This window comes from Raphanus sativus, chromosome 6 (assembly GCF_000801105.2).
Source record: "Raphanus sativus cultivar WK10039 chromosome 6, ASM80110v3, whole genome shotgun sequence".
In the NCBI taxonomy this organism is placed as follows: domain Eukaryota; kingdom Viridiplantae; phylum Streptophyta; class Magnoliopsida; order Brassicales; family Brassicaceae; genus Raphanus; species Raphanus sativus.
The window spans coordinates 1,783,632-1,804,565 of record NC_079516.1 but is presented as its reverse complement, the minus strand read 5'-3'; the positions used below and the strand labels follow the sequence as shown (position 1 = coordinate 1,804,565).

The 20,934-nt window shown below is 34.0% G+C and overlaps 4 protein-coding genes and 1 non-coding gene across 7 annotated transcripts; 2 read left to right on the top strand and 3 right to left on the bottom strand.

Annotated features, from left to right (window-relative positions):
• Positions 1 to 618: 618 nt before the first annotated feature.
• Positions 619 to 690, top strand: TRNAK-UUU (transfer RNA lysine (anticodon UUU)). Its single transcript has one exon. It is a non-coding gene; the product is annotated as a tRNA-Lys (tRNA).
• Positions 691 to 2,214: 1,524 nt separating this feature from the next.
• LOC108809202 (dolichol-phosphate mannose synthase subunit 3-like) lies at positions 2,215 to 3,624 on the bottom strand. The gene is made up of 4 exons (XM_018581343.2): positions 3,539 to 3,624; positions 2,696 to 2,800; positions 2,492 to 2,599; positions 2,215 to 2,414 (listed from the first exon to the last, which is right to left on the bottom strand). Exons 2-4 carry the CDS (start codon positions 2,795 to 2,797, stop codon positions 2,355 to 2,357), a joined length of 270 nt encoding a protein of 89 aa, XP_018436845.1. The 5' UTR covers positions 2,798 to 2,800; positions 3,539 to 3,624; the 3' UTR covers positions 2,215 to 2,354.
• Positions 3,625 to 4,296: 672 nt separating this feature from the next.
• On the bottom strand, positions 4,297 to 5,544 carry LOC108811328 (ninja-family protein AFP3-like). Its single transcript, XM_056988311.1, has 2 exons — positions 5,083 to 5,544; positions 4,297 to 4,798 (listed from the first exon to the last, which is right to left on the bottom strand). Exons 1-2 carry the CDS (start codon positions 5,513 to 5,515, stop codon positions 4,380 to 4,382), a joined length of 852 nt encoding a protein of 283 aa, XP_056844291.1. The 5' UTR covers positions 5,516 to 5,544; the 3' UTR covers positions 4,297 to 4,379.
• Positions 5,545 to 15,029: 9,485 nt separating this feature from the next.
• LOC108812802 (GTP cyclohydrolase 1) lies at positions 15,030 to 17,066 on the top strand. The gene is made up of 2 exons (XM_018585167.2): positions 15,030 to 15,561; positions 15,783 to 17,066. The coding sequence occupies exons 1-2, from the start codon at positions 15,342 to 15,344 to the stop codon at positions 16,931 to 16,933; spliced, it is 1,371 nt and encodes a 456-aa protein (XP_018440669.1). The 5' UTR covers positions 15,030 to 15,341; the 3' UTR covers positions 16,934 to 17,066.
• An 83-nt stretch (positions 17,067 to 17,149) lies between these two features.
• Positions 17,150 to 20,912, bottom strand: LOC108812803 (uncharacterized). Of its 3 annotated transcripts, none has more exons than XM_056987818.1 (5): positions 20,763 to 20,912; positions 20,245 to 20,340; positions 19,862 to 20,166; positions 18,220 to 19,033; positions 17,150 to 17,988 (listed from the first exon to the last, which is right to left on the bottom strand). In XM_056987818.1, the coding sequence occupies exons 3-5, from the start codon at positions 19,937 to 19,939 to the stop codon at positions 17,495 to 17,497; spliced, it is 1,386 nt and encodes a 461-aa protein (XP_056843798.1). In that variant the 5' UTR covers positions 19,940 to 20,166; positions 20,245 to 20,340; positions 20,763 to 20,912; the 3' UTR covers positions 17,150 to 17,494. The 3 variants fall into 3 exon arrangements, with proteins under 3 accessions (XP_056843798.1, XP_056843797.1, XP_018440670.2); XM_056987817.1 differs by having other exon boundaries at positions 20,681 to 20,903; XM_018585168.2 differs by having other exon boundaries at positions 19,862 to 20,903.
• Between the last annotated feature and the right edge of the window lie 22 nt (positions 20,913 to 20,934).

Sequence of the window (20,934 nt, the reverse complement as noted above, 5' to 3'; positions counted from 1 at the left end):
AAATTTCATTAGTACGAATCGGGTTCGGATAATAACACTTCGGGTTTGGTTAAAAATTATATCATACATCCTCGTCAAGGCAAAAAAAATACAAAACCTGTCGCTGTCTTTTACATTTAATGTATTCTTCTTCTCTGTGTTATCTCATCTCGATTGATTCTAGAGATTCAGGCGCTCGTGATTTACGTGAGAAGAGTGAAGTCTAAAGTAGAGGTTGCTAGACCAAGCATGAAGAGTGTAGCCACTGAAACTGTTAAAGAGACTAGAAAATCTTCTAATCAAGCAACCAGGAAGAAGTCACAGCAGGTAGTAGTATGATTCACTTTTCTTCAACTATGTTGAGAGATCACAGCTTACTACTGTTTCTTAGCTTGTTAATCTTTTTGTTGGTTGCATCGGTTGATATCTGTAATCTTTAACATAGTGGGATAACAATGACCGCCTGTTTGCAACAGTTTATTTTTTTTTTTTTTGTTCAAAGTTTGCAACAGTTTATATGTGAGAAAAAAACAAAACACTTGGTGTCATATATAATTGCGTAAAAAAAAAAAAATATATATATATATAATTGCGTTAGTTTTACAGTCATATATAAACGGTTGGCTTGAAAGTTCAATAGCCGACTTAGCTCAGTGGTAGAGCGCGTGACTTTTAATCACGTGGTCGTGGGTTCGATCCCCACAGTCGGCGTATTTTGTTTTTTAGCCTTTAAAAAGGCCTGACCTCAGCAAAAGCCCAACGGACCTAAATCATATTGTGGTGTCTAGTTCGTAGTTAAGATTTCAGTTTTACCAACAACTAGAAAAGGAAGAGTCAAACGGTAACACCAGTACGGTTGCATGCAAAGAACAACTTTATTAAAAAAAAAAAAATTAACTCGAACAATACAAAAAGTGTTAAGTCAATCAACTCTCATTTCATTTCCAAAGCACTTTGCTGATCATTTAAAGCAAAACCCTTTTTGATAACAGTCCTTTTATAACCCTTCGTTTACTCTCTACTAGTAGTTACCAGTGCATTCTTCATTTTTCAAGAACCACTCTCCAAACTCCTGCTTCATCGTTGAGATCGAAAGATACAACTTTCTCAAACCGTTTCTTGAATTTTCTTTCCAGAGTTCTCTGAACTGAGAAAAAAGTCTCATGTAATAATGTGACAAAAAACCTTTGAACTTTTGTTGTTGTTGAAGGGCTACACACTAACTAAGTAGTGGTGATTCATATTCAGGTTTGCTTTTAACTATGAGTTCCCGGAGTGTGGGTGTAGTTACTAGAAGTTCAATGAGGGAACAACAGCAGGTGAACATTATGAGTAGGATACCAAGCGAAGATGAGCGAGATCAAGATTATGATGTTGTTGAATCAACTGCTTCTGCTTTTGACCGAGTCTGCCCTCCTTCTTCTTATTCATTTTATATGCTCCCTCCCTTTTACAACAAAATGGTGTTTTGTTTACAAAGCATACCGACTCTGTTTTCATTTATTGTGCCAAGGCTAAAAGACACAAATCTAGAGGCTCACGGCGAGGTCCCTTAGTAGTTGATTTAGATTCAGGTGAAAAATTAGTATTGTTTTTTTTTTCTGGTTATCTTGAAATAGCTACAAGAATTCAAAATGGTAACAGTCTTGAAGTGTTCACAAGTGTTTCTTTGTTCACTATCATGGTTTTGATGAGTGCAGGTGGTGGTACTACTAAAGTAAGCAAAAACTGCACACAGCATCAATCTGATCAACCTAATGTGGCTCCAGTGGAGGAACCAAAGTTTAACTGCCCAATTTGTTTGTGTCCATTTACCGAGGAGATGTCTACAAAGTGTGGTCATATCTTCTGCAAAAATTGCATAAAGGAAGCCACCTCTCGCCATGCTAAATGCCCTACTTGTAGGGAAAAGGTCACTGTTAAGGACCTCATCCGAGTCTTCCTTCCAACCACCGGATGATGAAGGATACAGAAACAATCTCCAGTGAAAATCAGTTTAGCTAATGATATTTGTTTTCTTTTTGGATTTAATTAATGTTGCTTGTTTGTTCAAATGATAGTCAGTTGGTGAAACATGTTTGTTCATGAGTTGTTTGTAATGTCATAACATTCTACTTTTTAGAGAAACATTTAAGGAACATTGAAGACCTATGTTTTTCATTGGATCATTACCTTAATAATCTGAGCGACTCCTTTTTTTTTTATCAAAAATCTGAGCGACTCTATATTCAAAAGTTTGAACATGAAACTACCTTCTTTTCTTTGACATAGACATAACAATATTGGCCAAAAGACATAGTTAACTCAAACTTAGTGTTTAAAACCAAAATGGGACACATGTTAAAACCAAAACCAAAATGGGACACATGTGAATATCAATACGTTCCAATATCTATCCCGTTTGTGCTTAAGAAGTCTTTTGCCTCTGCAATATCCTGAAAAGCAGCTAAACATATTAGTAAAAATGATTCAACATTAATAACATAACAAAGAAAGCAGTTTTAGACAGTACATGGTTCAAGAGAACTGCTTCTCGAGGACAGGTAGGGAACTGCATTATCCCGACTCCAACCATTAATAGACCATAGCATCCAAGTGACACTACAAAGTATATCGGTAGCTGGTCCAAACCAAAAACAAAAAAACTGTTTACATTAGAGGATAAAAAATAACAAAAAGGAAGAAGACAAATAAGCAGGATCGTTTGTTAACTCACCAACCATGTATGGCTTTGAGGAATAATTGCAGCCTGCAAAAGAGTAATCCAGATGGCAGAGACTGCCAACACCAGGCTCAAGATCTTCACCACGTGCTTCATTGCCTTTGAAGCAAAGATATATGCAACATTTTAAGTATTGCAATGTTTAAGGTATATAGACACCACAAAATAAATGCGATTTCACAATTTCTTGCATAACTTGAGTTAATTTTTAATCTCAAATCACACGACTCAAAACTATAAAGTTCATAATTACAACAGTTAGGTGCCATAACCCTTAGATAAGATAGTTTCCACACATCGAAAGCAACTTATGTGTCAAAACATATCAAAGTGACAAATAAAAAATGGTACTGAAATCAAATTAATTCTAATTAATAGATTGATACAGTACTTTCTCAGTTCCAAAATACAAGCGTAAAGCTCCTAGAGCAGAATCATCACAGGCCAAAAGAGGTGCAAGAACATGAATAATCTAAGCTTCTACTTCAGACCTTAAACCTTAAAAGTTATATAAATGGACTAACTAAATCAAATTATCTAGCTGAAAACTTTTTTAAAATACAGATCAGCTGCCATCAGACAGTCGAGAAGAAGAAAAATGATTTTTTGTCACAGGTTCGTTCAGATCAGAGAATCAATCCTCTGATCTTTCTGAAACTCATAACCCTTGCGCAATTTTTCAAATCATCATCTGGCAGCTTTACGATCAAATCCACCACAATGAAAATCAACATGAGAAAGAATCTAACTCTTTAAAATGAAAAAAGTACCAACACTAAATTATATGGATAACAGTCAGACAAAAGATACTCGGACAATTGCTGGTAAAAATCGAACCTTTGAACTCACAGATCTCGCTGCAACACAAAAAGTTTCAACCTTTAAGCTGTCTTAAAACCAATCTGTTTCGCTAGGGCTTCAAATGGTGGGTACGATAGTCATTTCCTCAAAAAGCCTTTATCCTACCTGGGCCTTGAATAAGCTAAACTGCGTTTCCAGACAATTTTCGATTACATACAAGTTATGGGCCATAGTTATTTCATGTCTCCCACGAATTGAATTCACCTTACCAATCACTAATTTGATGACAAAATTTGAATACAGAATCGATATGTCTATGTCTTGTCCCAAATAATTTCTTTTACCATCGTCATCTGACTACTATTATGCTACTATTGTTTGGTTTGTAAAATGTTTTAAACGTTTTAAGAGTATAACCGCCAACTTTAACATGTCAATGCAATGCAACGTAATAGTTTTCCCGGTATGAATGCAACATAATAGTTTCAATTAAGCTTATATACATTACAAAAACGAAACCATTACAAAAACCACTAAATTAGTAAAACTGTAAAAGTAAATGTTACCAAAATATGGAAAACAAGAACTACGATCACCAATGAAGAGCCTGGCTCTGACCCTGTGCTCTGACCCTGTGCTGGAGGTGCATTTGCACAGGGTCCATTATATTTTTTTGGCATTTTTAGCTTACAAAAAGGTCCTGTTTCTTTTGGACAAAAAATTTGTAAGGGAAAAATATCTTAAATAGTTTTTAGCCTAGGGTCCATTAAAGGTTTGAGACGGGCCTGATGAAGAGAGTCCTTTTTGAACTCAAGAAAAGGCCATAAATATACACAAAAACCACAGCACAAAGGTAACCAAGAAAAGAAAAATATTTCTAAAACTTTGACGGAACAACAGTTATATGCCTTAACGGATGCGAGACATGCGTTCCACCAGCGTGAATGATGAACTCAGCCGGTGAGAATGACGTTCCGTGACAGACGCAGATTATGGTGACCTCTGAGTTTGAGTACCGATACAGAAACCCATTTACAGTTTTGCCCTCGGGTCCGTTACCGGTGCTAGTCACGCACGGCATCTGAGCAAACGGAAGCATACTGCCGTTAACTTTGTTACCGTTAGAACGCGGCTTTGGAGGCTTCCCTGTCTCTTTGACTACAGAGTTGGACCCTTGTCGAGTCTCCACTACCACCACATCATTTGAACCGTCCGTGGTCCCGGTTAAAATATTGTTAACCGGAGATTTAATCGGTTTGGTTTGGCCAGAATTTACCCCAAGTTCGCAACTTTCACCTGAACGTGGAGTCATAACCATAATTACTGCTAATATCTTCATGCAAATACCATAACAACTTTGGTGATTTTTCAATACATTACATATTCTAATACTTTTTATTCTGCTATAATAGAGTTGTTATGGAATGATAATTTTTTGTAAATGTCAATTAATTAATCAAATTCAACGTCATCAAAATATATTAGGTTTCTTATATATAATCTTTTCATAATTTATATGCCAAATAATTTGACAAGATTGCTAATTTAATAGTCTGTATAGTAGATAAAATGTTCTATACCTTCTTGGCGAGAGGAGCTGCTTGGATCGGATACGTCGGACGAGCTGCGAATGGGTGACCCGACTGCAGCGGGTTTACTGATGACCTTGTATTGACCCGACCCGTACCTGTTGCCCAATCCACTGAAGCTCAAATCAAACTCCGCGCCGTTAGTGACTTCTTTGTGTTCTGTTTTTATCCTCTTGCATTCTCCTTCTCCTCCACTTATCTGCTGCTCCGCTTCCAGTTTCTTCCTCGTCGCACTGTTCTCATGCTTCACCATTCTGTCGTTAAGATCAACGTCATCCTCCACACATCTGATGGTGTTAGGTTTTCTATGCGTACGGAACTCTAACGGCTGTGCTTTCTCTGCTTTCTTGAAAGGACCTCCCAGAGAAAGACATAGCTCAAGCTCGACCTCAGCATCCTCTTCTTTTCCAAGATTTTTTGCCATTGATGAAAGATTCAACAACCATGTAACGTAAAAAAGAAAAGATGGTTTTTATCGATATCTATGTTTTCTAGGATATTTTTGTTTTCGAAGCTTTCATCCGATTTTTGGAATAAAAAGAGAAGAGGAGCCTCTATCGCATGACACTTGTCCGATGATTATAGTGGACATGGGCGGTTTTCATTACACGTATGATTAATGATCAGTCTGTAAATTAAGAGAAGGGTTAAGAAACTTTATTATCGCTACAATCTCGGATTATCGATAAACGCTTTGCATAATTGCATTTTTCGTTGTTGGTTTCTATCTATTTCCCATTGGTTACATACAAAACCAGCGGAAAGTGCCGAGGCCACCACGTGTAGCACGTTGGACATGCATATGGCACGTGTACCAAGAGAGCCTGCTGGCGTTGACTAGGACACGTCCGTTTTTCAGTTTCTTGCGTCTCATATCTTGACTCCGTGAATCACGACCACGAACGCTACTCTTGGTCTGAAACGTGGCGAGCATTTGTTAAAGACGGTCCCACAATCTTGAGTTGAAACCGGAAGACAGTGTAATAGGTTAGACGTTCCAGTTCAGCAGATGCGCCGTTACGTTGCGACTAGTCTCAGCTGGTACGTGGTTCGTCTAGGCGGGATTATTAACGACGTGGTCGAACACAAGTGGTTGTATATAACTATGTGATGAAATAGGTGAAACGTGTCTTCTTTCAAATCGTGGTACATCTTTGGAGAAGATGCTTTATGAAAGTTCTCGCCTTCCACCTACCTGCATGAGTTGCACGTGGAAAGGGAAGATTCTTTGATTTATAAGTCGTGGACAAAAAGAAGTTATACAATGGTTTTCTATTTGCACCCGAAAATCCTTGTGTATTACTATTTTCAGAATTTCAGTGAATGAAAAAATCGCCAAAAGATGAAAATTTGAGGAAAAAGCTTATTTAATAACTTGTTTGTGTTCTATTCCAGTCGTTGTTGTTTCAAGAACGATTAAAATTGGTAATTCGAGACATTTCGAGGCATGAACTAAGATTTATTATTGTTTAAGAACATAAGACACTGGTAGGAATCGGTAATTCAAAGATATCGGGTTTTGGATTTACAGAAAATAAGGTATACAAAACGAGTTTAAGTTAATGGCTAACGTTTTAGTTCATGCCTATATAAAAGATTTTTCTTTGGGGATCTGTAGAGAGAAGAGGTAGGGACAATTTGATCTTCTTCTGTTTTGATCATCATCTGCAAGTGTCGTTTTATCATTATCTCATAGTGCTTTTTGATCATCATTTCCTTATCACACAATTGGGACGTATGGATGTGAGAGTGTCTATGTCATATGTGTGCTACACTAGTATTTTGTTTGTCTGGATGCTCTGTCAACTATGCTAATGCTGAAACTGCGGGTTAATTATTACTAACTTTTTATAATATAATTTATTTTTTATTATGGTTGATTATGGTTTTTCAGGTTTGAAAAATATATCAATATCAAATACGCTGCTTCTGTTGATAAGCTTTGAAAACAAGATATGCGACACAATAACCTTATCGGGGACGTTCATTTGCTAAGATTGATGTTTACTCTTTCGTATTTCTTTAGTGCTTCAATCATTTTTTGTGCATGTCTTACAACTATTGATTGTCACCATTGTATAATGTTTGTATAATGATAAGAATCATTATCAGCCATAACTGGCTTTAGGCCACCAACAAACACAACAACATGCATAAACAATTTCAAATTAAGAAAAAAACTGGTTCCACTATAAACATGCATGAAACATTCACAACCTCGCATTTCAATATCACACCCTAGAGTATTTTGGATTCTTGCATATATCCTCCAAAGTGCTTAGTGATTGAGACATTATCAATGTCGAATTAAGCAGGATTTCACTGGCAACATTTGGATGCACACTTGAAAATACCTATATTCTTAACTATATGTTAAAATTGTGATGAACTTCAAGAAATAACATACTGAATATTTTGTCCAAAAAAAAAAAAAAAAAAAAAACATACTGAATACTGAAATGGTAAATAATTTTTTTATAAAAGTTGCCAATAAAGCTTACATCAACTACTAAAAAGCATAATCTTTATTATTATCCATACACCTTACATCTTGTACAACTCAAGTAGATATATGACAAAATCATTCCCGGTCACATCAATGGTCTTTTAACCCATTGTTCGTTGTGTTAAAAAAAACATTGTTCTCAAAATTTAGTAGCATTCGAATACACGATGACATTCATTAGAATGATTTATCACTAGTTGATAAAACATAATTAAAAGTAACGAAAACAATTACGATAAGCCATCAACCAAAATATTTGTCTAGTGATAAGATTTTGGAGTATTTAAAGAGGTCCCTTGCAAATGACATTGTAACATGATCTCATTCTCTTAGTTCTCTTTTATGATTTTTACTTTTGTAGACTTCAAATCATTCATATTAGTATGGATATGTTTCAAGAATCATGTTATCCATTCCTGAAATTGTGAAAGCATGGTTACATATTTTCATATTAATTTGAAGTCAGTACCTTTATATGGAAATTATGTTGCTTTGTCTTCTGTGTATTTTAATTATCAGTTTGAGCATACAAATGGATGTATATAAATCATGTCGATAGTCTTGCTAACAACGGTCGATTTTAATTAAATATAATCAGAAAGTAATAATGACACAATATGGTCCAGATTCAGTTTTTAACCTATAGCAAACACTAAGCCCAAAAAATCTATGTTTGTCTTCTGTTTCTATCGGTGGTCATCAAAATATAGACGTTTGCAATAACATTTGTTAATTTTATTGTTTGGTACTGCACATAAGTAACAACTTGATTATATGTTTGTTTATTTGACAGCTTGGTGAGATGCTTAACCTCATTTTATCTTCTTCTTGTTTTATTTTCATTTCGGTTTTTATTGATTGGATTGAAATACAAAATAGACCACTGACCAAGATCACAATCAGAAAAAGAAAAACAACCAAAATAACTTATTAAATAACCAAAAAAAAAGACAAAGAGATCAAGCCCCATTCTCAATATATCCAGAAATCTTCGAGTATTGATTTGAGTCCTTAAAATGAATATGGAGGACTGTTGAAAATATATATTTAGAAATTATTGGGTTCTATTAACAAGGGAAAAAATCTCATCCAAGTGTGCTCTATAACTGCAATAGATAAAGATTCTAAATATTGAAGAGAAGTAGAAGCCTGAACAAAGGAAAGAAACACATGCTGCATACAATCTTAATTTGTAATCCACATTTATATGGACTCAACAAGTCCTTATTAGGCTTAGCTTCTTGTGCTATATCATAGTTGAGTTACGAAAAACTCGTCTGAAAAAAGTCTATTTGTCTAGTTGAGGTTGATATGTACACTATGCCATTTCCAAAAACAGAAAATTAAAACACTAGCAAAAGGTCTCCCGTGGAAAAAAAAATTAAAAGAATACTTGATTCAAACTTTCTTCATCCAAAGGACTAACAAAATATATTCCATTCAATGGTCATACCCACTATTGAAGGAATTTAACTTCTACAATCATTTTCTGCGTGGAGTGTTTAAAAGAAGGATTACCGCTTCCAACTTTCAACAAATACAGTACTAGTAATAAAACTTTTTTTACTAGTAATAAATCTTGCCAAACATTTAAATACTTAAATCACTTTTTTCCCACATACAATAGTTAATTAATTACAAAACCGCAACCGGAGTTTTGTTTTCTTTCGTTATCTTTTTGCGTTGAGATTGAAGTCTTCTAATTGTTTAGAATCACTACAAGAAAAATGCGTTTTAATAACATACCATGATAGCGTTTTTTCGCTTTCTGCTATGGTTGATATATCCGTTAATTTTAGATAGCGTTTAGACCTAATTGAAAACGCTACGGTAGCGTACATTTAATAGCATATAAAATAATAAATGCTATAATAATGTATTTTTGAATCCCTAAACCCTAAACAAACTTTTGAACCATATACTCTAAAAAAAATTTAAACACTAATATACTAATAATCTTTACAATATTTGAAAACTTAAATCTTAAGTTTAAACTTAAATTTTGATATTTTCAAAATTTATAATTAATTCAAATCTTAAATTCAAACCTCAAACCCTAATTCTTTAACATCTTTTCAAACTCTAAACCATGTATCCATATCTAAACTCTAGTTTAAGCTTATAACCCTAACTATTTTCTAACTCTTACTTGCAAAAGTAACAAAATATTAAAAAGCTTCAGACCCTTATTAAATTTATAATTTTCAAACTTTTCAAAAAACTTTAACTTCATACACTATATCCAAACTATAACTTCATATCTAAAATTTAAAATCAAAATTTGATCTTATATCCAAACTTTAACCTCATATCTTAAATTTAAACCTAATAATTCATACTATAACCTCATATCTTAAATTTAAATTTAAAATTTAATCTTTATATTAAACTATAAGTCTCATTCTCCAAATTTTAAACCCTCTATCATAAACATAACTTTTAGATTTTAATATTTTCAGTTTGCATATTTAAAAAAATAAAAAGCTCGATATATATATTTTTATACTGTCTAACATATAAATTAAATAGAACTATAAATACTTTTATAATTTTACCAAAGATAAAAAAATCAATTAACAAAAAAATTGTCATGGACCAATAATATCAAAGTACTCAGATTACAATTTCCACCATTGGATTAGATTAATCCAACAGACCAAATTTAATTCCCTTTATCTCTTTCTTTCCTCTCTCTCCGACATTCACCCCTTCCTCTTCTTTTCACTTTTTCTTCTTCTTCGGTCTCTTCTCTGCACATCTCTCTCAATCAATTTTCTTTTTTCAATTTCCATCTCCTCTTCCCCATAACCACCGTCGGTCTTCACTTTGTTCGTCACCACCACTCTCTTTTGATTCCGTCGAGTTCTTCACCACCATCCCCACCGTCACGCTCATCACCACACCACAGGTCACCTCTCTCTCTCTCTCTCTCTCTCTCTCTCTCTCTCTCTCTCTCCTCTCTCTCTCTCTCTCTCTCTCTCTCTCTCTCTCTCTCTCTCTCTCTTCTAATTGGTTTTGTTTTTTTACAGATCTGAGATGGAGATGTGACAGAGCGGCATCTGCATCTCCGGTTAAGCGTGGTGCGGCAGTGGTGCAAAAGTCGGTGGTCTGTTGGTGGTTCATGGACGGTGGCTGAAGCTTTGTGAAAATGGAGATGGTGGCTGAAGAGTCGATTAGATTTAGGTTTAGTTAATCATGGCTGGATGGTCAGAAGATGAAGAAGACGGCGAAGGTGGATGTGCGGCTGGGGGATAGGTTTAGATAGTAATTAGGTTTAATCTTTGTTTAGGTTTTAGGTTTATTTGGTTTAATATTTTTAATTTGTAAATCATATTTTTATGGTAAACCAGTTTAATTATAAATTATTTTATTTAATAAAAAAATTATATAAACGATTTTAAAATTTAATTATGTTTTTAATTTTTTTAAAAAATTTTTAATTTTTATAATAGAAATAATAACAAAAACTATATGCTATTAAAGAATATTTAATTGCAGATAGAAAAGCGTTATCGTAGCGGAACAAAGATAGCATCACAAAAAACCGTTATCTAAAGTGTTTGACCTATTATGACGGGCAACGCTTCATAAACCGCTATCGTATCGATAGATAGCATTTTCGTCCGCTAATAAAAGCCATTTTTCTTGTAGTGAATGTTTTACTAAAACAAGTTTCTTAAATGAGCTCTGATAAATTGGCGTTTTAAGTTATACACCTTGCAAAACGAATGGACTTGTCCACATTGTGCCTTTCCTTTGTTCAGGCTTCTGCCTCTATTGTGACAATAGTATGAATTATTTTTAGTATCAGTACGTAGGGTTGGTTTTGTTTAAATGCTCTAGGCTGTACTGCAGAATAAATATAAACATTTCCAATGAACCCTATAGTTAATGGAAAACCAAAATATTAAGTTAGTATAAGATGTTTTGGATCCTTCAGAAGTTTTTATGGAAATAGATGCATAAAATTTATGCCTTTTCGTTATATATAAAATATAATTAGGTATTTTCCTACATCGTGTGCAAAAATATTTTTTTTTTAATTAAATTATATTTTAAATAAAATTTTATTGTTATTTTAGATATATTATTCACTTACCAATATTTTAATATAAAATTTTATTTAATTGAATATGAAACTAAGATAAAACAATTAAAATTTGTTTTTTGTCATCAATTTTGTTTATCTAAATTATAGTATTTAAGAATATATAGATATATATACACACACACACATATATACAATCTTAGATATATTTTTATCTGTTTATTTTGGTTAAAATATAATAATCAACTTGTATAAAAATTGTATAATTATCAAAAAAAGTAAAACCAAACATTTTTTTAAAAAATGTAGATATATAAAAGCAACTAATGATAGTAAGACTGAAATTTTTTTTTTTTTTTCAAAGGTTGTAATTTTTTTTGAAATTTCAAATTTAGTAATAATATTTTATAATTATAAAAATATAAATAAAATAATGTTTTGAAATTTATAAATATTATTATATTTCTATTATTATATTATATGTTATATTTGAATAGATTTATTTTAAAGATGATGTAAAATTTCTTACAATATTTTTGAAAAAGTTGACCAAAAATATAAGTTAGTATTAAATATAATTATTCATGTCATATTTAGCCAGAAACTATATCATCATTTTTAATGTCATGTGAAATAATGATATAAGAGATTTCTTATTAGTAAAACGGAAATGATTATTTATCATTAATTTACTATGTAAATGAAAAGTGAAAACTAATCATAAATTAGTGTACGTTTACATTGATATATATATTAAAAAAAATTATATCCAACTTCTTATGTCTGTATTTCAACAAAATCAAATAGTTTTCCTGTTTTTGTTTCCAGTTTCAAAATATAAATTCATGACCATTCAATAAGGTTGGTTTTACTATATACTATTAGTTAAGAAATATTTTCGCTATATATATCAAACCTATTAGGAACAAGATCGTGCAAACATCAATCAACCTTCCTTCTACGATGGATACCTCAGGTACTTTCCTCTTTCTGCTTTTCTTCATTTCATAATGGCATATTGGTTACATTTGATCACTACAAAGGAATGTACATTTATATCTATCAGCATCAATGCCCTTCCACTATCGAATTTGGCAATCTTTCTCCCCAAAACATGTTGGTTCCATTTCTCGAAAAATTTGTTTGGCTCCATATATAATTTTGCAATTATAGGTAGACGATTAACTCTATACCATTTTAGAAAGAAGAAAAAATTCTGTTATAGTTTTTCTTCCTGCACCATGATGGCTTTCTCGGTGGACCGAGCACTGCTAAAAATGTTTCCACTTAAATTAGATTCACAGAGAATGCACAAAATTAACCCACCCTAAAAGTAAATATTTTAGATTTACTTTGCGTAGATAGCACGTTTGAAGTTTATATTAATAAACGTAACTTTAAAAATGTTCGTTGCAATTCTTTTTACTTTTTGAAATATACTTGAGTACTAGTATCGTAGTTCAAAAAAAAAAGAAAAAAGAGTACTAGTATCAAATACTACTAAAACTTTTGAGTGCATTTTCGCCTTTTGACTTTTGCTAATCATTCTGTTTAGATCTAGCATACGTCATTCAAAATCTAATGTGAGATCTGACCGAAAGGAAACTAGATTCGGATTTAATGTTTTTTTATTGATTTATTTTATTTTTAAAAGTTTATAAAGACATTCAATTTAGTATTTACGGTAGTTTCATACAAAATGCAAATAACTCATTCCTCAACCTTGCACCAAAATATAAGCCCACATAATTTAATAATTTAGAATCCACTGGGTGAGAAAAAACTTCTCTAATAAGATATTAATCCACACTAAGTAAACAATACTGTATTAAAAAATAAAATTAGGACAAAACAGGGTTAGGTAAGATAGAGATTAGACAGGAGAAAAGTCTTCGCCGCCTTACCCCGTCTTTGAATAACTACAGAACCGAGTAAAAAACTCGCAAAAGCTGCTTCTCCCTTAAAATTACGCTTTCCAATACGCCATATCTTAGTGGCAACTTTATACTATATAATATTAACTAGATTTTGACCCGCGCTTCGAAAGCGCGGGTATTATTTTTTACTTTTATAAAATATATTATTTGTTTGTAATTATTAAATTTATTTATTTTAATAAAATTTTCTTTATAATAAATTCGACACATAGAGTGTCTCTGATAAACTATGTATTTCTTTAGTTTTGTTTTATTCGCTCTTTAATCAACATATTTATTTGGCTTGTTGTTAAAATAAATGATTATAAACTTTGAACTCTGCACCTCCGCGGATATATATTTTAAAAATATGATGATATTTTTTTTTCATGTAATTATTAGGGTTTGGCAAAATGAATCAGAGGAACATAACTGATACCAATCCGTAAATATAGTACCAAACCTGAACATAAATTGATTAAATATTCGAATTATTCAAAATTTTGTTAGTTAGAGAACCGAATTGGATCCGAACCTAAGTATTCGTGTACCTGAATTTATCTAAAATAGATTTATATACTTATATATTAATTATTTTTATATTTAACGTATATAAAACATCAAGAATGATACTTTTAAATTGGTTTAAAATACTTGAAAATATATATAGATAGTCAAAAACAAATATCTGAAATAGTTAAAGTATACTCAAATCACCAAAAATACTTAAAATAATTATTGATTTCGTATCCAAAATTTTAAATCAAACCAATTGATATGTTAAGCTTAGGTATTCTGACATATGTTATTTAAATTTATAGGTAATATATTATTTTATTTATAAATTTTGAGAAATTTAAAATATATAGTGACTTAAAACTTTAAAAATATTTTAAATAGGTTATCCAAACTCAAACCAAACCCGCAAAGATTCGAAACAAACTCAAACAAAACTTTAGAAACATCCTAATAGGACTGAAATCTTTGACTCCGAAAACCGGAAACGCAAACCGATCAGAACCAAACCCGTATGGATGTCTGAAAATCCATCCTTAGTCATTATTATATATCGTATAATTTCATCATATAATTAATCGTATTTTATATGTACCATCATATAAGTAATCATATAATTAATAGTATTTAATACGTATCATCATATAAATAATTACATATATTATATTTTAAAAACTTAATATAAAATATAAAAACCATAATTTGAGTTGGTATTTCAAATTGGTCTTTGTATTGTATTTTTTATATATATATTGACATCATTCTTTTATAATGGACTTAATAACTTAAGCCCATTAATTTTTCTGTTTAATACTACTATCTTTGTTTCCAAACAAAATTATTTTTTTTAAAAAGACTACAATCCATGTTTCCAAACATACCAAATTTTTTAAAAACTCTTATCCAAGTATCCAAACACACCGAAATTGTACTTCAGCTTTAATAAGATAGATGAACTATAGAACCATATGTTTACCAATCCACATTATTACTGGATCAACGGCAACCCCTCGTTTCTCAAATTTCCGAGGAAACGATTAGTTTCCCCGGAGATTCATTCATAACCCAAAACACAAAAGATTTTTTTTTTCGGATTCGGGTTCAAAGTTTTCATTTTTATTGCGAGATGTCGTCTGAATTTTAGTGGGCATCTGGAAAAATCTCAAATTTCTTTGTAGATTTGTTATTACAAATCAACGATTCGATTAGTGATTTTTTTTTGTTTCATTTTGTGGATTGGATCCGGTGGTGGTGTGTGATTTTGATGGGGTCATTAGACGAAGGGCCTTTGAATCTGGACATTGAGATGGGTTTGAAAAACGGCTGCTGCATTGAGCTTCCTCCCTTTGAGCACCAACCAGAGACTCTAGCGATCCAAGACGCCGTCAAGCTTCTCCTCCAAGGTCTTCACGAAGATGTCAACAGAGACGGAATCAAAAAGACTCCTTTCCGCGTCGCCAAGGCCCTTCGTGAAGGCACCAGAGGTATATAATAGAACTAAGTAACTGCTCTTGAGTTAGTTTCTGTTAATGAAACCTTTTGTTTTATTACTTAAACTGATAATGTTTGGTTTCAGTTTCTGTTGTTATGTTTTGTAGTTGGCTTCTTTTGTTTTTTTTGTTCATGTTAGTTTCTGTTACTTTTAATAGTTTGGTTGAGTTGGAATCTCTGATGGCTTGTTTTGTTTTTTTTTGTTTTGGCTCAGGTTATAAGCAAAAAGTGAAGGAGTATGTACAGAGTGCTCTGTTTCCAGAAGCAGGGCTAGACGAAGGAGTTGGGCAAGCGGGAGGAGTGGGAGGACTCGTTGTAGTTCGAGATCTCGACCATTACTCTTACTGCGAGTCTTGCTTGCTTCCTTTTCACGTCAGGTGCCACATAGGTTACGTCCCGTCGGAGCAGCGCGTCTTGGGACTGAGCAAGTTCTCTAGAGTGGCGGATGTTTTCGCCAAGCGGCTCCAAGAGCCTCAGCGTCTGGCTGATGAGATATGCTCTGCGCTCCAGCACTGGGTCAAACCTTCCGGCGTCGCTGTTGTTCTGCAGTGCTCTCACATTCACTTCCCAAGCTTGTTGGATGTAGTAGACTCGTCGCCAAGCCATGATGGGTTTGTGAAGCTGCTTGTTTCTTCTGGTTCAGGTGTTTTCGATGATGAAAGGTCGGATCTTTGGGGTGAGTTCTTGAGTTTCTTGAAGTTTAAAGGCGTGATGAAGACACAAGGTGATGCTTCTGTGAAAGAGTGGTGTCCGAGCGTTAGGTCTAAACTCTTGCTTGAAGAGGACCCTGAAATGGTATCTGCGGTTGTCTCCATTCTGAGATCATTAGGAGAAGATCCATCAAGGAAAGAACTCGTTGCTACACCCTCTCGTTTCCTCAAGTGGATGATGAACTTCCAAAACGTTAACCTCGAGATGAAGCTAAACGGGTTTATTAACTCTGTCAACCTCAATGGCGAGATCAGAGAGAAGAAGAGGCTGCACTGTGAACTAAACTTACCCTTCTGGTCAATGTGTGAGCATCATCTGCTTCCTTTCTACGGAGTTGTTCATGTTGGCTACTACCGCGCTGAAGGATCAAACTCTGTTGCAAGCTCACTCGTGAAGTCTATTGTACATTTTTACGGGTTCAAGCTTCAAGTGCAAGAGAGGATGACTCGGCAGATAGCTGAGAAGCTATCACCTCTTGTTGGTGGGGATGTGATAGTAGTAGCGGAAGCAGGGCATACTTGTATGATCTCTAGAGGGATTGAGAAGTTTGGAAGCAGCACTGCTACTATTGCAGTTTTGGGTCAGTTTTGTAATGACAGTTCAGCAAGAGCGGCGTTTCTAGACAAGATCCATACTACAACAACTGCCTTGTAAGGCAGGCAGATTCAAGCTCCCCTATTTGAGAGTGTTCACTTGTTTGTTTGTTGTTGTTTTTTCCTTTCTATTTTATATCATACACACGCTTCTAGGTCTCCAAACTTTGAAAGCATATCAATTTGAAACACAATCTTTAGAGTCACAATCTGTTGCTGACTGATTAAACTCAAGAGACATTCTTTCTTTTGAGGAAGAAGCATTTCTGTAAACAAATGAAGATGAAGAATTGTTTGCATTCCAAGAATAATAGTTTTTGACTCCCACAAAAAGGGGAAACAAAGTCTACAAAATGTAATGTATTAGTGGAAGATCCCTCCTCTGTTTTGCTATATCCTCTCTAATATACAACTTCAATTGCTAATCCCATCTGATGATTAACACAGAGCAGAACCAAAACTGAATCAAATGTCTCAAATCTCATTTCCAAGGATCAGGGAGACTTGTTTTAGTAAGGAAGCTTTCTCTTCTCATGAAGCCAAACCAATCAGACGCCAGTCCAATGCGATCTGAGGATCTTTCTCCTTGGTTGAAGTGTGTGAACATTACAATTTCGTCAAACTAGAATGGAACAACATATGGAAGAGCTACAATGTCAGCAGATTCTATACTAAGAGACTGATTCCAGACTTGCAGAGAGTCATCCGACGAAATAGTAGAAACTGTTTTTGGCTTCTTTGACAGTTTCATACCAGACTGACCAAAAAGCCACTCTTGTTCTTCACTTTCATCAACCTCATGCAATTCCTCCCTTTCTGGTACATTCAGTATCTGATCCAAATACTTTAAGTCAGAGTGAGGTCGCTTTTTCGCTGATGATGCTTCACCGTTTTCCTTGGCTTTCACAGAAGTTATCTTTGGATGGCTTTTGGGTTCTGGAGACTTGATGAAACCGTTAACTCTTTGCTCCTTGGCCTCTGGATTACGCATTGCTTCTTGCAATGCAGAAACAGGTTTTAGAGGAGTTTGGCATGCTTCCAATTTTCTTCCGTTTTCCACGGATGATACTGGAGAAGCAACTGGCCTCTGTATCTTCTTTGGCCTAGATCCATTCTCTGCATAGCAATTAAAAACGGCGCTAAGAGAAATAATAGTGGCACAAGAAAATAACATATACACAAAACAAAATCAGAAAAATGATCTTCCAATAACACTATATCTATATATATATATACAGAGAGAAATCAAAGAAGTTGTCAGGACTTGAAGACATACCATGGCTACATACGGCAAAAACCCACCAACTATATAGTTTTATTAAACAAAGAGTTATGATAAGAACTCACCATGCAAGAATCCATTTGTCTCAAGATCTTTCCGTTTGCCAAGAATCCCCCCTGAAGTAAGATTTTTGACGCTCTCCCTTGAAAGGTTTTGTTGCACTCTAAAGTTCCTAGTATCTACATCTCTCTCTTTTAATTTGGTCCCTCCCTCTACATCTTTTGGTTTGCCCTGATCAGCCTTTGTTTCCGCCTCTTTCTTGTCTTTACTACTTCTATCTGTTGTGTACTTCGGTTCACTTTTCTCTATCCCTCCACTATCCAGTGGCGTATCAGCCGTAATCACTCTATTTTCTTCTACTTCCATTTTCTTTGCCTGGTCTTTTTTATTCTCCAATGGTTTAAACATGACCTCGGTTCCTTTCTGACCAGTGCAAGATAATACTTGACGAACCGCATTTTCAGGCCTTTTCTCCATTGCAAAGTTTTTATGGGTGTTATTGATTCTTCTTTCATCATCATCATTCCTGATCTTTCCCACACTTTGACTCTCTGTAGCTTCTTCTTCATCTCTGATCCTTCTCGCCAGGTCTTGTATAAACTTAGACTCTCCATTACCATTGCTATGCAAGGTGTTTGATACTACAAGCTTCTCTCTGTCCCCTGTGTTAGGCAGAACACCAACAGCTTTTTTGTCCTCCGAAGTTGTGCTCTTTTCTTTATTCCGGTCTTTGTCTTTCCTATCTTTATGTTTCTCCTTTTTCTCCTTCCGTTCCTTATGTTTGTCTTTGCTTGTGTCTTTATCCTTACTGTCTTTTCCTTCTTTCTTTTCTTTATCCTTCTTCTCCTTTTTGTGCTTCTTTTCTTTCTTTTTCTTTTCCTGCAGTTTCAATCCCAGGAGAAAAAAAAGATCACACATATATAAGTGATGATCTAAAAGAAAGGCATGTGATGCCAAAAAAAAAAAGCATACATAGTATTAATTACCTTCAGTACATACCTAGGCTAGTCAGATACATTATTAGCTTTACTCTAATTCTTAAGCTCCTTACTTATATCTTATTTCAATTCCAGTAGTTTTTCAAGATGCTACACAAGCAAATATTCCTAGGAATTCTCATATTCCTACAAGTGATAATAGTAGTATATTACTTGAGGGTAAACTTCAGGCCAAATAGGCAAAACCCCTACACCAATAATTCATATTATCTAACATCCAAAACCACATATTCACTTCTATATGTCAGCACGTTAGCATTCTAAGTTAGTCAAGTATCCATAAAATGTAATCCATAAGAATGATAAATGCAGACCAGAAGCTACTTCTTTTATTTTAAAAAGTTGAAAAATCTTTGCCAATTCATTGGAGTTTATGGTTTCTCTCGTATTAGGTTGTTCAAGTCTTTCAACATTCAATTCAAGATTCTCAATATAGCATTTAGTTACATTTATAAGATAAATTCTGAAAAAGAAAGTCTAGGAGACAACACAAAAGAATCTCATGAACTCTGGCCTTTCACCACCCTCCGCCATTAGCTTAAAATATTCATTAGACTCACAGTCTCGTGGTAAGTTTCCTTCATCAGTTTCTAAGTACCTATTTTAACCTAAGTACACTAGTCACTCTCCAACAAAATCACAACATACGAACTTAGAAACACCAGAAAAGACCACGAATTCAAAGGAGAGTAGATCCTATGAGGGTAACCTTTATCAAAGAGTCCGCTTCATCGTTTCTAATCTTCTTCTCATATCCTGGAGGTGGAAATGGGAAGCAACGAGACATGACACTTCTCCCTCAAGTGTTCCGTAAAGTGGTTATACTTTCAACCACTTTTTTTCTTTACTTTCTCGATCCTTTATCCCAGCACCTGACCAGATCAGAGACTATGATCCAGCCCACCATATCAGACAAAACCAATTAGAAAAGCTCCAAACTTTCTAATAAAACCACTTCCAAATCCTAACTCGAAAGTGACCACCGTGGAACCGCGAGGGAGATTCCTCGTTAACCTGCCAAAGCCATCAGTAGAAATCGGTATCATTTCCAGATTTAAGCTCAGATTAAGGAGTTGAGCAGCTCAAAAGCACCTTTTGTCAGCAGCCGCCAACAAGTTGGCCTCTTTATTCAATGTGGAGAAACCCAATTCCCCCCAAATCAGATTAGGGTTGCGATCCAATCAAACCCTAAGCAAATAAAATCAATCGGACCAAAAATCAGCAGCCTTGACGATTGCCAAGTGCAATTGGCGCAGGTGAAAAATAAGAAAGGTGAAACCTTTAGGGAAACCCAGATAGCAAAAGAAAAGACTTTTAAATTAGCAGGCGGATCAAAATTTTCAGACAAAACAAAAAAAAACTTCACTTTTAGCAATAGAGGTTTTTCATCTTGTCGGAAATTACAAAATCAACGGTGTTCTTTCTTGAAACTGTTTTAATTTTTATTTTGATTAATTTGAAAAATCATATACAAGACAGCAGAGAGCGATTAAAAGATCTCAGAAGAGACAGAGAGAAGATGAAATACAACGAAGAAAGTGAGAAACATCTCTCCTCTCGCTCTATAAATCTCCATGTGTTAGCATATGGGTATGTGTATATATATATACCTTTCTCTTTCTGTATATATCTGTAATGTTCTCTCTTTTTTAAAAAAAAATCACGGGTATTATTTGTATATAATGGGTCTGTTCTTGAACAAGAAGAAGAAGACTATCTCTCTCTAAAGTCCCCAACCAAGAAAGCAGAAACTTTGGTCTGAACCTGACAAAAAGTTATTTA

Excerpts from the sequence above, each read along its gene's own strand:
- LOC108812803 (XM_056987818.1), bottom strand. The coding sequence starts at position 19,939 with ATGTCTCGTTGCTTCCCATTTCCACCTCCAGGATATGAGAAGAAGATT. Across the intron at positions 19,034-19,861 it reads AAGCGGACTCTTTGATAAAG|GAAAAGAAAAAGAAAGAAAA; the intron begins GTTACCCTCATA and ends TTGAAACTGCAG. Across the intron at positions 17,989-18,219 it reads GACAAATGGATTCTTGCATG|AGAATGGATCTAGGCCAAAG; the intron begins GTGAGTTCTTAT and ends ATTGCTATGCAG.
- LOC108811328 (XM_056988311.1), bottom strand. The coding sequence starts at position 5,515 with ATGGCAAAAAATCTTGGAAAAGAAGAGGATGCTGAGGTCGAGCTTGAG. Across the intron at positions 4,799-5,082 it reads CAGCTCCTCTCGCCAAGAAG|GTGAAAGTTGCGAACTTGGG; the intron begins GTATAGAACATT and ends CTCCACGTTCAG.
- LOC108812802 (XM_018585167.2), top strand. The coding sequence starts at position 15,342 with ATGGGGTCATTAGACGAAGGGCCTTTGAATCTGGACATTGAGATGGGT. Across the intron at positions 15,562-15,782 it reads CCTTCGTGAAGGCACCAGAG|GTTATAAGCAAAAAGTGAAG; the intron begins GTATATAATAGA and ends GTTTTGGCTCAG.
- LOC108809202 (XM_018581343.2), bottom strand. The coding sequence starts at position 2,797 with ATGAAGCACGTGGTGAAGATCTTGAGCCTGGTGTTGGCAGTCTCTGCC. Across the intron at positions 2,600-2,695 it reads CTCAAAGCCATACATGGTTG|CTACCGATATACTTTGTAGT; the intron begins GTGAGTTAACAA and ends GGTTTGGACCAG. Across the intron at positions 2,415-2,491 it reads AAGCAGTTCTCTTGAACCAT|GATATTGCAGAGGCAAAAGA; the intron begins GTACTGTCTAAA and ends GCTGCTTTTCAG.